Source organism: Calliphora vicina, chromosome 3 (assembly GCF_958450345.1).
Source record: "Calliphora vicina chromosome 3, idCalVici1.1, whole genome shotgun sequence".
Taxonomy (NCBI): domain Eukaryota; kingdom Metazoa; phylum Arthropoda; class Insecta; order Diptera; family Calliphoridae; genus Calliphora; species Calliphora vicina.
The window spans coordinates 37,412,988-37,430,575 of record NC_088782.1 but is presented as its reverse complement, the minus strand read 5'-3'; the positions used below and the strand labels follow the sequence as shown (position 1 = coordinate 37,430,575).

The 17,588-nt window shown below is 29.6% G+C and overlaps 1 protein-coding gene across 6 annotated transcripts in view; it reads right to left on the bottom strand.

The window, feature by feature from the left end:
• msn (serine/threonine-protein kinase msn) overlaps positions 1-17,588 on the bottom strand; it is a 159,953-nt gene that overhangs the window by 118,982 nt on the left and 23,383 nt on the right. For all 6 annotated transcript variants that reach the window (XM_065504414.1, XM_065504417.1, XM_065504418.1 and 3 more), the window contains exon 3: positions 9,144-9,209. In XM_065504414.1, coding sequence (XP_065360486.1) covers positions 9,144-9,209 — 66 coding nt within the window. The remainder of the gene's footprint in view (positions 1-9,143; positions 9,210-17,588) is intronic.

Below are 17,588 nucleotides of genomic sequence, written 5' to 3'. Positions count from 1 at the left end.
TTATCTTATTTATTTCTGACAATAAATGTTGATCAACTATTGGTTCAAGCTAAAAAAAGTACTTTTTACAAAGGTAAAGAAACTTTTTAAGCGAAAATATAATTTTCAAAGATTTTTTTTTAAATTTAAAATAATTCCAAACTTTTTTTTAATAAAATTTTAAAAGGGTACTTTTTAATAAAATTTTAAAAAGTTACCTTTTTAATAAAATTTTAAAAAGGTACCTTTTTAATAAAATTTTAAAAGTACCTTTTTAAAATTTTATTATTTTAATTAAATTTTAAAAAGGTACCTTTTTAATAAAATTTTAATAAACCTTTTTAATAAAATTTTAAAAAGGTACTTTTTTAATAAAATTTTAAAAAGGTACTTTTTTAATAAAATTTTAAAAATGTACTTTTTTAATAAAATTATATAAAAGGTACTTTTTTAATAAAATTTTAAAAAGGCACTTTTTTAATAAAATTTTAAAAAGGTACTTTTTTAATAAAATTTTAAAAAGGTACTTTTTTAATAAAATTTTAAAAAGGTACTTTTTTAATAAAATTTTAAAAAGGTACTTTTTTAATAAAATTTAGCTTCTTTAATAAAAGTTATTTTTTTTTTTATTTTCGTCAATGATTTTTTTACTTCTTTAATAAAAGTTATTTTTGTCAATGAATTTCAAAGTGTATTTTTCAATTATTATTTGATTTAATTTTTTTTTTTTTTTAATTTAAAAGAACTTTATTTAATTTAATAGAACTTCGAAAAGGATACTTTTTTAAAACAATTTTAAAGTAGATACCTTTTAAATATATTTTTAAAAAATATACTTATTAATAGAATTTTAAAAAGGTACTTTTTTAAAAGTATTTCAAGGAGGTACCATTCAAAAAATACTTTTTTAATAGAATTTTAAAAAATATACTTTTTAAACATTTTAATAAATATTATAAAAAAGTACTTTTTCAAAATTATTTCAAAAAGGTAATTTTTCAAAAGTATTTTAAAAATGGTAGCTTTTTTAAAGGTTATTACTTTTTAGACAATGTACTTCAAACAGGTACTTTTTTAAAAGTATTTCAGAAAGTTGCCTTTTCAAATGTACTTCAAACATGTAACTTTTTAATAGAATTTTAAAAAATATATTTTTTAAACATTTTATTTTATATTTTTTTAAAAATGAACTTTTTCTAAAATATTAAAAAAAAAGTACTTTTTCAAAATTATTTCAAAAAGTTAATTTTTCAAAACTATTTTAAAGGAATATTACTTCTTTAAAAATTTTAATAAATTTTAGAATTTTTCAGAATTTTAAAAATTTTAAATTTTAAAAGTATTTCAAAAATGGTACTTTCTTTAAAAGAATATCCTTTTATAATAGAAAGCAAAAACAAAATTTCAAAAATTAGTTTTGTTTTACATACAAATTTTAAACAGAACAGAATTTGAAAATTTTGTATTTAAAACAAAAATAAATTTTAATTTTTTAAATTTAGTTTTTGCTTTCCACATAAATATCACTTTGGTGACGTGATTTACAAAATTAGGGCCTAATAAAGATACTTTAACAGAATTTGAAAAAGGTTATTTTTCAAAAGTATTTCAAAAAAGTACTTTTTTAAAAGGATGTATTACAAAAAGTACCTTTTTAAAAAAAGGAAAATTTTTTAATAGAACTTTAAAAATATAATTTAACAGAATTTCAGAAAGGTACTTTTTTCAAAAGTAAAAGTACTTTTTCAAAAATATTTCAAAAAGATAGCTTTGCAAAAGTATTTCAAAAAGGTAGTTTTTCGAAAGTATTTTAAAAAGGTTCTTTTTCAAAAGCATTTTCCAAACATAAATACCACTTTGGTGACGTGATTTACAAAATTAGGGCCTAATAAAGATACTTTAACAGAATTTGAAAAAGGTTATTTTTCAAAAGCATTTTTCAAAGGTACTTTTTTAAAAGGATATATTACAAAAAGTACCTTTTTAAAAGCATATTAAAAAATTTAACATTTTTTAAGGATATTACTTTTTTAATAAAACTTTAAAATATAATTTAACAGAATTTCAGAAACGAACTTTTTCAAAATTATTTCAAAAAGGTAGTTTTTCAAAAGTCTTTTAAAAGGGTTCTTTTCAAAATTATTTTAAAAAAAATATTTTTTCAAAAAAGTTACCTTTTTATACCCTTCACCATGAGTGGCAAGGGTATATGTATATAAGTTTGTAATTTCTACATTTTTCATTTGCGACCCCACAAAGTATATATATTCTGAATCGTTATAGATAGCGGAGTCGATATAGCCATGTCCGTCTGTGTTGAAATCAACTTTCTGAAGCCCCCAAATAACTTACATACACGAATGATACATCAATATCTCCGAAATTCTTCCGGCTCGGTTGCTATTTAAAATCGAACAAATGGCTGAGATATAAGGAAAAAACCAGAACAGCCTTGATTTTTTATCTATTTTTGACTCATATCTGGATTGCTAAGTCATTAATATAGACAATATGGATATCTAATGATAGATATTTCAAAGACCTTTGCAACGACGTATATAATACCATAGTAAGTTGGACCTACAATGGGTCAAAATCGGAAAAAATATTTTTTAACCCGAATTTTTTTTTTACCAAAATTTTTTTTTACTAAATATTAAAAAAAAAAAAAATTAAAAACTAAAAAAATTTTTTTTTTAAAATTAAAAAAAATATATAAAATTCAAAAAAAAATTTTAAATTTAAAAAATTATTTCGAAAAAACAACTGGAAAAAAATTTAAATTTTGTTTACCTAAAAAGATTTAAAATTTTTATTTTAAAGTATAATTTGGTGAAGGGTATATAAGATTCGGCACAGCCGAATATAGCTCTCTTACTTGTTCGAAATTATTTTCAAAAGGGTACTTTTTTGAAACTATTTAAAAATGTAATTATTAGAGAATATTAAAAAAAAATATTAAAAATATTTTTATAAAGGGATTTTTTAAAACTAAAATATTTTCGATTAAACAGTTATTTTTCATAAAAAAGTACTTTAAAAAATATTTTCATAAAAAAAGTACTTTAGAATTTTTTTTTATAAAATAGTTTTTTTTGAAATAGTTATTTTCCAATTTTGTTTACAAAATAATTATTTTTCAGAAGGAACGTTACTAATTTGTACTTTTTCAAAAAAAAAAAATAACATTTTTTAGAAAAGTAATTACATTTTCCAAAAAGAAAAAAAATGTATTTCAAAAATTTTATTTTTTTTAAAAAAAAAGTACTAAAAAAATATTACTTCGAAATGTACTTTTTTTAAAAAAAATGTACATTTCAAAAAAGTAACTTTTTAAGTTCGTGAGAGGAAACTTATTTACGATTTTTTCCTAAAAGTCATTTTATAAAATTATACTTTTGGAAAAAAAATATTGTTTTGAAAAAGGACTTTTAAAATATTAACGTTTTTGGAAAAGGTACCTTTCATTCGTAATATGTAATACAAAATCACTTGACTATCTTTGTTAAGACACAAGACCTTGTCATAAATCCACTTTATACTTTATACTAATAAAATAGTTATTGTTTTTTTTAAAGAATCGCTTGAAAAAAAGTACCATTTGTGTTTGCTGGGTCATATCATTTGCTATTGTCAGTGTTTCTTTGTATATTCGGGCTGTTTCAAGTATGGAGTGGTGTTATATACAACTTTAAAAATAGACGATGTTTTTGTTAATAGTTCTTTGTTTGTTGAAGATGCAACCTAAAACTTAAGCGGTGGGAAGCAAATGATAACAGTCTACAACTCCTGCCTAATTCTAATGATAACAAACAAAAGTCAGAGACTAAAATAACAAATAAACAAGGTCTAGTATAGATATATTGTTTAATTGAATTTTACCTCATTTTCTTGTCTTCTTATTATGTATTTGTTGAACAAAGTTTTCCCAAGCCAAATTTTCAAAAGAAAATGTAATTATTAAAAAAAATTCCTTGTAGTTGTTAATAATGTAACGTTCTTATCTTTTAAATTGTATGTTAAAGTTTTGTGTAACCAACATCCCAACCAATGAACTGCAGAACACCCAACCAACTAACCAACCATATTCATCAGCACGTCTAAACGTCTGTCTGTCTGTCTTCACAAAATTTCTCTTGCTGTGTGTATTTGCTTTTTTTATGGTTGTCATTTAAACATGCGTTTTTAGTTTATTTATTGTAGTTGTTATTGCTGATGATGCTGCTGCTGCTGTGAGTCAGTCTTCTTGTAAAAAAAATACAAAAAAAGAATCCCAAAATACACACGCGCACTTTGTGGGGGTCAGGATGAATGAAGTACAACCAACATCATCAACCCAAACAGTTTTTCCATTTAAAAATTTTGACTTGTTCTTATAACCTCATTTCCCTCGTTATTCTTTCTCTCCTCCTCCTCCTCCTCATCCTCCTACTTCTCCACCTCATCTTCGTCGATTTAATGTAAGAATTGAAATAATTATAGTTGAGAGCACAACACAACAGTTGATGGTTGTTGGTTGATGCTTCACTGAAATTATTTTAAATGTCAAGTTTAATTTGTTTTCCATTCGAATGTTCAGTGCAGTGCAGTGAAGTCCAATTAGTGCGGTTTTAATTAATAGAGGGTGTTTGAATATGAGATGAAAGAGGATTATTGTTAGTTTAGAAAATCGTGTGTGTCTGCTTGATAATGAACATTATATATTGATTAAAACAAAAGCTTTGTAACACAATAGATATTCACAAACCCTGGGGGGATTTGTGTCCAAGATCCTTTACAATGTGAATTTAAGACTCAACAGAACCTTTACATTAAGCTTTGACTAATATTTAGCAACAAAGTTAGCTTTATTGATTCTTGAGACGCTTTCCATTAAGTTTGAGACAATTTTCAAAGTACTTTTTCTATTTAAACCATATTTCCAAGTTTGTTAACATATAATAGTAGCTGGGAACCAAATCTGCTGAATAGATGGAGAAACTAATTCGTAATGTAAGGAGCACATTAAAAATTGGAAATATGGTTGCAGAGTTTTTAAATTTGTGTCGACCCAATGAAAACATTTCAACCTTATTACATTCTAATTGAATTGTTTATTTCAAAAACCAGTCAAGCAACAAACAATCTAAAATTGAGTTATTGGGCGATTATTGACCCGAGTAATTTTCTCTGATCAACTTGCTCTCTGATCCGACACTTACAACGTTTTCCATACGGAAATTTAAAACAACCAGCAGCCTCGAGGTTTTGAAGAATTTGAGAAATAAATTTCGATAACTACGCTCTCAATTGAATCGTTTATTTCAAAAACCAGTCAAGCAACAAATTATTGATTTTGAGTAAATCAAGGAAAAGTTTCTAGCAAAGTAAATTAATAAAGTAGACTCAGTAGAACAGCTGACTATTTTTTTTACTTTGGTCTGAACTGTCATTTCACTTGTGGTTGTTGTGGCGAAAAATACAACAAGCCCAAAAACAACAACAGGCAACTTTGACAGCTCAGACCTTAAACCAAAAACAAAACTGCTTGTGGTTTTTGTAAATGTTGTATTTGTTCTAGTACTGTCGCTACTTTATTAATTTACTTTGGTTTCTAGCAACCTAAAAATTACTTAGGTTGTTGTATTACATAAGCAGAAACCAATCAAGTATTTTCAGTTGACATCTTTCTGCACTAAGCACGGATTCCTTGGCTTTGCTTCACCATATAGGGGGGCAGTATTTATTTGATATGCATTAAACGATCCATTTACCTTTACAAAATAGTAATCAAGCAATAACTCAATTTTAGATTTTTTTGTTGCTTGACTGGTTTTTGAAATAAACGATTCAATTAGAATGTAATAAGGTTGAAATATCTTCTCAATTGCATTTATTCCCTGAACACAGGAATGAGTGTATCCTAGGAAATGACATTTTTGACGAAATTGTGGAGCATTTAATCGCAATTGCGATATCGAATATGATTGATGAATGGTCTTTTAGAGAGACAGAACTTAGATTGTTTACAATTAGTACTTGCAGAATATCGAAAATACACTGGCATGGCAAAGAACCAATACTCTTCAGGCTGTCCTTTAGAAATTCGATTAGACTTCTTATAGCTTTACTTACTGGACACTGTATGCTTGATCGTATTACCAAAAACGTAAACGTAACCCACGTAACAACGTAAGTTATCTGGACTATGAAGAAGAGCAATCGTTTCATCATATTCTATGTAAATGCCTCTGTAATCCCTGAACTGCCTCAGGAATATCGCACTGGCGCACAGTGATTAAGCGAACGGTAGGAGACTTCTATGAGCTTTTCCCAACTTTCTGGCAATATATGGATTCTGAGCCAAAAGAACTGCTCTCCTTTTGAGGCCAAGAACGAATCAAGACAATATCGTTTACCCTGTTCCAAACTGAAGCGTATCTCAAAGAGAGCGTTCTGCATCGATCGAAACAAATAGTAGGCGGGTGTTTTTCGGTCAATGCTCTCTTCAAACGAATTAGTTGCGTTTGGTACAGGTTCCCTGTGATGGTCTTGGCCAGATTTCAGCAGCTCATAATAGATAGGACTAGAGATGCTAATCGGGATTGATTTTTGAAAATCCAGGGGATCGGGATTTGGTAAAAAAATCCCGAAATCCCGACCCGTGGTTTCGGGATTTTCGGGAAATCTAAAATCCCGAAAATTATAAGAAATAAACGTACATAATTATGTCTTTACAATTGAAAGTAAATTTTTTATTTAGCAATTAATTTTTATTAGACACAATGCTGCTCCGATATATGCTGCTGCCGAAAAACATCTTTCACATTGGCAAAACCGTTTGCAAATACTTACAGTGACGTACATTACAATAGAATCACTACCAATATTTCATTTAAAACCAGGAGCAATCATAAGGATTGATGTGGGCCAGAAAATATAAAAAAGTGGCAAAATGTGTAGTGGACGGACGAAACGACCATTAATTTAATTGGTAGTGATGATAAGACATGGGTTAGACGTCCAAAAAATGGCAAAAACCACAAACGTTTAAACATGGTTGGGGAAATATTATTATATGGGGATGCTTTTCTTGGTATTGCGTTGGTCCAATTTATTGGATTAAAGAAAATATGGATAAGCACTTGTATGTAAATATTTTGGAGAATGTTATAAAGCCACATGCAGAATGGAATATGCCCTTAAAATGGCTCTTCCAGCAAGATAATGACCCAAAGCACACGTCTGGTCTTGCCAAAAAATGTTTTTTATATAACAAATTTCATGTTATGGAATGGCCGTCTCAATAACCAGACTTAAATCCTATGGAAAATAGTAAAAGACAAACTCGGACCTGAAAAATTTAAAAACAAGGAAGAACTTTGGCAGAAAATTCAGGAAATATGGTATGCAATTTCCCGATCTACATGCGAAAGTTTGTTAAATTCAATCCCCAAAAGATTTGATGCTGTTATTAGAAATAATTGATATGCAACAAAATATTAAGAAAACAACGAATTCTTATGATGATTTTTTATTTTTAATCATTTTAAGACTGATTGATTCTATTTGAATGTCGCATATTTTATTTAGTCTTTTAGATTTGACATCGTTTTTAACATAAGATGTGTTATTTTTTTATTTTATTTTTTTCTATTTATTGTTTACGTTATGAGCATTAATATATAATGAACAAATTTTAAATTTTGAAATGAAATTTTGTAGTTTTACCGCTTTAATCGAATTCAAATGTAGTGATTCTATTGTATTGGCCGTCACTGTATAACAAATCTGCAAATATTTCCCTCTTGTTCCTTCAGAAATAAAGTGATCTATTTCTTTTGCAAGTTGCAAATCTACATTATCACACCTATCGCGAATCAATATTTCACATGAAATATGCTCCCATTTTTCGTTCATAAACTTTTTTTTCCCATTTTTCGTTCATAAACTTTGTTCACGTGAAAAAATTCCCCTTGTTGTGAAATTTTTAGATGGAATTTTGTAAACAATAAACAGCTGTTACAAACAAAATCAACTATTGTGAATGTAAAGTTCATCGTGATATTCCCGATATCAATTTTCCCTTCGAGGGAAATGAATATTTCATGGGAACAAAATTTCACATGTTATTGCCGATAGGGGTGTATAACTTGGTTTCGTTATTGTTATTTGGGGGCTTTTACATTTATTAATAATATCTTTTAGCCTTTGAGCAATGGAAATATTTTCATTTTGTTCGAGCTCCTCATCTGTGATAAAATCAATTTCGTTTGAAGAGGATTTAAATTGAGTTTTGTTAGATAATTTACAAAAAATAGTGAAGAATTGATTTTCCAGAGCCCCACTCTAGGAAAACCAAAAATACCGCTTTCCTTTATTAGCTATGTTCTAACAGGAGTTGCGATTAACAACTTTGCTGAACGTCACTTTGCGATATTCGGGCGTGTAGAATGTCAAAATGCATGAAAAAGGCACACAAAAATTACAATTTCCCCTAAAAAACGGGATTTGGAAAATCTCGAAAATCCCGGGCTTCGGGATTTAAGAAATCCCGTTAACCCCGGGATTTTCGGGAACGGGATTCCCCGTTTGGCATCTCTAGATAGGACCCTTTTGGTCTCACCAAATACAGATCATTACCTCAGCGCCATGGATATTTGGCTTTGGTATCCATTCGGCTGGTTGGACGGGCTTCACATAAGATCTCTTAAGCTTCGGGTTATTGTAATGGATCCATTTTTCATCGCAAGTAATGAATTGGTGCAAAAATAATTTTCTTTTATAGCGTTCAAGCTTTATTTCGGACATGCAAAATCGTCTTTCAAGTTCTTTCAAGTAAAAGTATATACTTCCGAAAATGAGAATATCAAGCAAAAATCATTACATAAAGAACTAGTTCAGAACGGTTTCATCAAAGGTGGATTGGTAGTACATACTTGAAAATATCTATCTCTTTTTAGTTCAAGAGATACATATTTAAGTTGACTGTGATAACAGCTCTATATCATTTGCTTTTCCAAATTAATCCTCTTAATTTAAATCGATTTGTAATCACTATTATATTGGCACAATTTTAAAAAACTTAACTAAATATTAATTTTTTAAAGTTTCATTAAGTTTCCTTAGTTTATTTTTATATTTTTTTTTATTTTTATTCATTTATAATTAAAATCTTTGCTTACCTTATAGACTTGACCATAAGTGCCATTGCCAACAACTTCGATTAATTCAAAAATACCAGCAGGATCCTAAAAAAGATAAAAGCAAAAAAGAAAATATGTTTAAAATTTATTTAAAAAAAAACACACAACATTAATTATAAAGTAATTATGGATATAATGAAGACTAAATTAATTTAAAAAAATGGAAACTATTAAGGAAAAATACAAAAAGTAAAACATCTATTAATAGAACAGCAACAAAACTATTAACAAATAGACAACAACAAGAACAAAACTACTAAACAAAAAAAGGGCTACGCCCTGACATCATTATCAAAAATATATAGAAGAAGAAAAAATTACTATATAAAAATATAGAAATACGACGACAATGCATGGAAATGGAAATAGAGATGGCGATGATGACGATACAATAAACATCCTGACGAAAAATATACAACAACTACAACAACAACATAAACAAAAATATTGAAAAACAAAGCAGACACACAAGTGTCGTCTATTGTTTTTTTGTTTGTTTTGTTTTTCATCTTTAAATACAAAAAAAAAAAAAAAAACGAAAACACACAAACATTAAGTGAGCGAGCAAATGAGTGTAGCTGTGTAGTGAGTGCAATGACATTATTTTGGAAAAACTACAAGAAGAAGCAGCAGCATTACACGAGAGTAAAAAAAACCGTATTTATGTATTTCAACAAGTGCACACACAAACAACTACAACAACTACTGCTCCTATTGCAAAAGGTACTAAGTATAAAAAGCAAATATGCACTAACTACAACAAAAAAAAACAAATGAAAAGAAATATGTACTAAAAAATGAACAGCAACTACTACAACAACATCAAAAGGAAAATCTATTATAAGCAAAAAAAACTACTAAAAACAACTACAACAACAACATCGTCATCATCATCAGTAGCACAAAGTGTGAAGAAAAATACAAATACATTCATACAATTGTAAATATTTAATACCAACTACTACTACTAGTACAATAGTACTATTTACAAAAAATATTTAAGTACCCATGCATTAATATTTACCCACACTGTAGAACATTTAATTAGGGTTATAAGGAAAAATAATAAAAGGTACCGAAATTATGCGAAAGTTATTAATTATATTTCGAAATATGAGCGTACAGTGGTAGACAATACAATGGAAACTTTTTCAAATATTTAACTATTGGCTGTAAGACTTAAAAATGCAGAATTTTTCCAAATTTTTAGCATTTGTACAATATAAATTTATTCAAAGTATGTACAGGCAAATCCCGGTATAACGAATCTCACTTTAACGAAAATCCGATATAAAGTTCAACTGCATTTTTAACATTAACTTCCTTATACAGTGAACTCGCGAAAACGTGAACATTCGAAAGTGTGAACGTCTCAGAAACGTGAACAAATTTATTTTTATATAGACTATTCTAAAACGTGAACAAAATCTGGAAGCTCTAAAACGTAAACACTTTTTTTTTTTTTTTCATTAAATCCCCGAATTGAGTGACAAAGTATGTTAGTTGTTCTTGACATCGCTACGTAAATGTTGAAAGTTGTTAAAATTTCTTATTCATGAAAATTTCATTAAAAAACCGAAAGTGATATCTTTGAAAGATAAAGTAAATATACTTGAATTATTGCAAAAGGGTTATTTATAGTGTCAGTGGTTTGGCAAGAAAATATGGTGTTGCTAAATCAACAGTATGTTCCATTAAAAAGAAAAAACAGAAAATAACAAATCGTGTAAATAATACTCTTTATGGTACCGGAAAGCGTAAAACATTACGTACATCTGAACTTCCGAAAATGGAAAAAAGCTCTGTACAAATGGTTCCTTAGATGCGAAACAAAAAATGCCGGTAAGCGGAATGATGCTAAAAGCAAAAGCTTTAGAAATTCAACAACAAATTAAAGAAACTGATCGTGGTTTTAATGCCAGCGATTGCTGGCTTCAAAAATTTAAGCCAATTTTCCTCAAAATTTCTGAATAAAAGCTTTCGGCTCAGCTACAACATATTGACCCGTTTAAAATCAACTTTATAATGCTGACGAATCCGGTTTGTACTGGAAGCAGCTACCAGATAAAACATACGTGTAATCATTGGAGAAGAGTGCTCGGTGGAAAACAGACAAACTTGCTAGATTCTATTAAAATTTTATCTTTAAAAGATGAAATAAGTCTTTTAGTATCTGCATAGAGTCGAATTTTACACAAATGCTGTAAAAACATTTTAAATTTATTTATCTTCAACCAAAAACAATTGTATTTTTTTTTTTTGTTATTTCATAAGAAATTTATTTTTTTATCAAATACAAAGTGAACTAAATTATTGCATAAATGTATTTTTTGTTATTAAAAATTAATAAAATAGTTTTAAAATACTTGTTTATCATTTAATTTTAGCATTCGATAACGTGAACAAACTCGTAAACGTGAACCGCCTTGGTAAAAATTAGTTCACTTATAACGAACATTTCAACAATTTTGTAATCGATTAACCGAATGTTGAGAATAATAAAACAAAGGATCAAATTTTTAACATTGACTATTATATCATATCCAGCTATCGAGAATGGCTCAAATAATCATTTATCTCTAAAGAATGACGTATATCCCCTTCTGGATAAGGATTTTAATTGTTGATTACTCGACCATAGTCGATAGTTGAGCACAATCTAACTCCTGCTATTATTCTCAAAACTGATATTAGCATTTGTGTTATTTTAAATTATCTTCAGTGAAATAATGAATATTTTTAATGGTAGAATCATTTTAAGAACGACATCTATCCCTTTCAGAGAAGTCTTCATTATTCCTTGGCAATGCCTCAAGTCAACCTACCAAAGAACAATTAATAAAAACTACAAAAGACGAACAAATTGTATACGATAGTCATGTCACCTAATGTCACACCGCTGAAAATATATTCAAAAAAATAAATCTCGATATAACAAATCGTTCGTTATACCGAAATTGGCCATTGTTAGCTTTGACCTTTTCCCATCTTTCTGTCAACATATGAATTCCGAGGCAAAACAGCTGCTCATCTTTTAGGGCCAAGAACGAATCAATCCAATATTGAAGCGTATTCCAGAGTGAGCGTTCTACATCGATCAAAACAAATAGTAGTCAGACGGGGCAAGGTCTGGACTATAAAGTGAGTGAGGCAAAATTTCCCAACCACTTCATTCTAAATACTTTTTAACAGGTATTGCAACATTTGGTGGAGCGTTGTCATGATCAAATATTACGGTTTCATGTCTGTCCGCATATTCGGCTTCAAACGAATCAGTTGCGTTCGATACAGGTTACCTGTTGATTAGGCTGGTAGGCCGTGCTTCTCGCACGATCTCCTACGCTTCCTGGTATAGTAATGGATTTATTTTTCATCGCAAGTAATGATTCGGTGCAAAAATTATTTTCTTTTGTAGCGTTCAAGCTATATTTCAGAAATGCAAAATCATCTTTCAAAGTCACTCAGTTTGACAACAATCTTCATGCAGTAATGCCTTCAATTCTTGGTCTTCAAACTTTTTTGGCTGGTCTGTGCGATCGTTGTCTTCATGTCAAAATCACTACTTCTAAATAGCTCTCGCACGTTGAAACCGATGGAACACATTCACCATAAGCTTTCGATGAAATCCAAAAAATTCTTTCAAAAAGGACATTTTAGGATTAAAATATTCTACGAAAAAGATATTCAGCATGTTAAGTGCTTTCTAGAACCTTTGGAGATGCTACAAATGGCGCGTTTTCTTCATAAATGGTAGACATCTCTTTTCGGTCAGTTCGAAATAATACTCCCTCCAATATGTTAAAAGTCTTTGAAGAAAAATGAAAGATAGAATCTTCGTACATCTCATAGTAATTGAAGGTCATTTTTCATTCCTAAACAAAATATGAACTGATTACTTCTGACAAAAATCTTTAAATTTGACTACAACCCATTTCCAATTAAAAATATAATATAAGTTTTTAAAATTTGTTGCATTCCCTTTAATATAATTACACAGACTGTAATTTAAACTCTTTTCTTTTACAATAATATCAAACGTCATTTTGCGGGTGGAATTAAACTGACAAATAAGGAAATTCATTCAAAATAGGAGAAACAAACAAAAAAAAATATAAATACAAGACGAAAGAAAAGAAATGAGTAAAAGTGGATTTAAAATATGTACTTGTGTTTGTTGTTGTTTTATTTGTTATTGTGATTGTGGTTGTTGGTTTTATTGCGTTAAGTTTCACATTGACGTATTGTTGTTTGTTTGTTGGTTTGTTTATATTTTCTTTGGTAGATATTCTTGCTTTTATTGTTGTTGGGGGTTTTCATTTCTTTGTTACCGTTATGTATGTCACAACAAAATAAACAACACACATTCAAACATACATACAAACAAACACATTTTAAATTATTATTGTCTACAGTGGAAACAAAAAAGAATAAAAATAGTTTATAAGATTAAGGAACAGAAGGTAAACATATGTTGTTAGTTTTGGTTAATATGTAGTTGTTATTGTTGTTTGTGGGATAAGTTGCCTGGGTTTTGTATTGTTTTTTTGTTGCTGGAGTTGGGATAAATATAACAACTTAGTAGGTATTTGATGATGACGATGATGTCTGTATTCTTATGAGTAATTCCTTAAAAATTAAAGCCATTTGTTTATTGCTTTTATATTCACATTAGAAAAGAAAAATAAAACATTTCCTGGATATTTAACAGCCATTTAATAAACTATTATGCGAGTTAAAGCAGACCTGGTTGCATTTAAGGTGTAAATTGAAGGAAATTTTTAAAGAAAATAAACTAAAAGTCTTTTTAACTATGTAATTGAGTGTTGACATTTTGAAGGGGTTGAAAAGGAAATTTACTTGAAATAATTGTGAAAAATATTTCCGTAGGAAGTTAGATACATACAAAATGACTTTGTTAATTATGGGTTTAAAGGGAATATTTTTATTCTGGCGCATAAATCAGAATTAATTTTACCGATATCATGGTTTATATTGGCTTTGAGGGCCGCTGTAGTTTGTGGCTTATTCGCATAAACCTGTGACTTAAGAAACCCCCACAAGAAAAAGCCTAACGGGATCAAATCATTAGATCTCGGTGGCTAGTTTACATCAGCTCAACGCGAGATGACCATGCCCTCAAATCACTCGTGAATAATCCAATTCAGGCTAAAATAAGTTTATAATCATTGACTTATAGGATTCGCCGTTCACGGTGATGGCCTGACCACCGTCGTTCTCAAAGAAATCTGGACCCATGACGCAGCCAGCCAAAAATCCACAACAAACAGTGACTTTTTTGATTAGAATTGCACGCTCTTGCATCTTATGTGGTTTGGTATCGTTCCCAGTTCGAACATGTTTGTTTGTTTGTTGACGTAGCCATTCATCCAGAAATGGACCGCACCGTAAAATGGAAGAAGAGTCCGAACAGAACATTTGCATATGTTGTTGAACGCTATATCCGTCTATGGTGGTTTGGCAAAACAAACTGAATAAATGACAGCCAATTCAACTGATAAAACTTTAACAATATGGCCGCTATCAACTTTCAAAGTTCAGAAGTCCCTATTGGAAGACAAATAATTAGAACTTAATTAAATTCTAAAAAAAAGCAAACAATGGAAACTAAGGATTCCAAAATTATTCTGACCCCATTAGTGATTCACTATTTTGTTGGATATCGTTTGTTTTTCATTAGTGCTTCACAGCAATGATGCATTCATATAAATAATAAATCGTCTCCTTATAAATATTTTCCCATTCTTTTATAACCGCATCTGATAAATCTTTCATCGTTGTATAATTTTGAGTCAGTGTTTTGCGATCTACAATTTCCCATAGGTTTCTTATTGTATTGTGATCTGGCGATTGGACTGGCCATTTGAAAACTCATACCTCATGGGATTGTAACCACTCGGGTTCAACCCTACACGTGTGTTTGGGGTCATTTTCGTACTGGAATCCCCAAACTAGGAGCATATTTTCCTCAGCGTAAACATCGTTTAAAATGGAACTGTTTCTGATTCCAGTCATAATATTTTTTATGATATGAATGAAACTCATACCTTGATCCCATTACATCTTTACTTGGAGTCCAGTCTCTTTCCTTTCGGCCACTTAAATTTCATTTGAATTCATCCGATAAGAGAACAGTACTCCATTTCTGTCTCGACCAGTTGAAATGTTCTTTGGCAGTACGTTTTTTTCAGAAGTAAGAGACTTTTTTCGCGGGGCTAAAGCAACCAAGACCAGCCTAATTTTTTCCTAATTTTTAATTTTCAATTATTCACCTCTATCGTGAAAAACATGTGAAATTTATGTTCCCATGAAATATCCATTTCCCTCGAAGGTAAAATTGCTATCGTGATATTCCCCTAAACTTTTCATTCACAATAGTTGATTTTGTTCGTAACAGCTGTTTATTGTTTACAAAATTCCATCTAAAAATTTCACAACATGGGAATTTTTTCATGTGAACAAAGTTTATGAAGGAAAAATGGGAAAAGGGACCATATCTCATGAGAAATATTGATTCGCGGTAGGGGTGATTAATAACCACCTCTTGTTATTAAATTATCTTGTCTTGGAGTTGTCACTTTTTATTCAGAAAACTTTTATTCATCTATTTATACCCTACACCACCATAGTGGGGAGGGTATTATGCGTTTGTGCAGATGTTTGTAACTCTCAAAAATATTAGTCTAACACCCACCTTAAAGTATAGCGATCGACTTAGAATCACTTTCTGAGTCGATTAAACGATGTCCGTCCGTCCGTCCGTCCGTCCGTCTGATTGGCTGGCTGGCTGTCCATGTAAACCTTGTGCGCAGAGTACAGGTCGCAATTTTGAGATATTTCTATCAAATTTGGTACATATTATTTTTTCGGCTCAGGGACCAAGCCTATTGAAACTGGCTGAAATCGGTCCATTATTTCACCTAGCCCCCATACAAATGTCCTTCCGAAATTGGACTTTATCGGTCATAAATGTTTAATTTATAAATGTTTCTCCACAAATTGCGCACCAAATAAGTTTTATATATACAAAATTCATGTCACCAAATTTTGTTACGATCGGTCCATAATTAGTCATAGCTCCCATATAGACCCGCTACCGAAAATCACTTTAACGTGCATAAATCGCTTAAAAATGTTGGTAGACTCACAAAATTCAACATAGACATTCATATAGACATAAATCACACGACCTAATTTCATGGTGATCGGTCCATAATTGGTCATAGCCCCCATATAAGGCCCACTTCCGAAAATCACTCAAGAATATAAATTATTGAAATTTTAAAAGAAAAATGTTTTTGCTCTTTTACTTAGTGTGGGGTATTATTAAACGGGCTTGACCGACCACACTTTCTTACTTGTTTTAGGTTACCTTTGTTTAGTGACGTAATCCTTAGACATAAATAACTACAAAAATATGATTTTGTACTATTTATGTCATCATTATAATTACTAGTTTTGTCATTATCAAAAAAATAATGTGTGTGAAGATAAATTCGTATTTAACTAGCACAGACAAAAACCACATTTTTTAACATTGCTCATTTTACAGTCAACGGAGCACTGTTAATCACTTAACAGTCTTGATAATTGAATTATAATACAAAAATACGTCTGAAATAGGTATCAGAAATAATTTCAGAAACAATTTCAGAAATATAAAAAATTAAAAAAAATATTTCAGATGTTTTTTTTATAATAATATTAAAAAAAAAAAACATTTTGAAAAAAGTCACTTTTATGATGAAGTTCAGGCGACGAATTTGGAAAAATATGGAGTTGCACACGTAACCCACTATATACGAATGGTAGTCCAATGGGTCCTAAATGCGACTGCATAAGTCGAATTTCTGAAATAATTTTGGAATTTGAGAAAAACAGTTTTTAAAATAAGTCTATTTTGAAAAAAGTCACTTTTATGATGAACTTCAGGCGACGAATTTGGAAAAATATGGAGTTGCACACGTAACCCACTATATACGAATGGTAGTCCAATGGGTCCTAAATGCGACTGCATAAGTCGAATTTCTGAAATAATTTTGGAATTTGAGAAAAACCGTTTTTAAAAAAAGTCTATTTTGAAAAAAGTCACTTTTATGATGAACTTCAGGCGACGAATTTGGAAAAATATGGAGTTGCACACGTAACCCACTATATACGAATGGTAGTCCAATGGGTCCTAAATGCGACTGCATAAGTCGAATTTCTGAAATAATTTTGGAATTTGAGAAAAACAGTTTTTAAAAAAAAGTCTATTTTGAAAAAAGTCACTTTTATGATGAACTTCAGGCGACGAATTTGGAAAAATATGGAGTTGCACACGTAACCCACTATATACGAATGGTAGTCCAATGGGTCCTAAATGCGACTGCATAAGTCGAATTTCTGAAATAATTTTGGAATTTG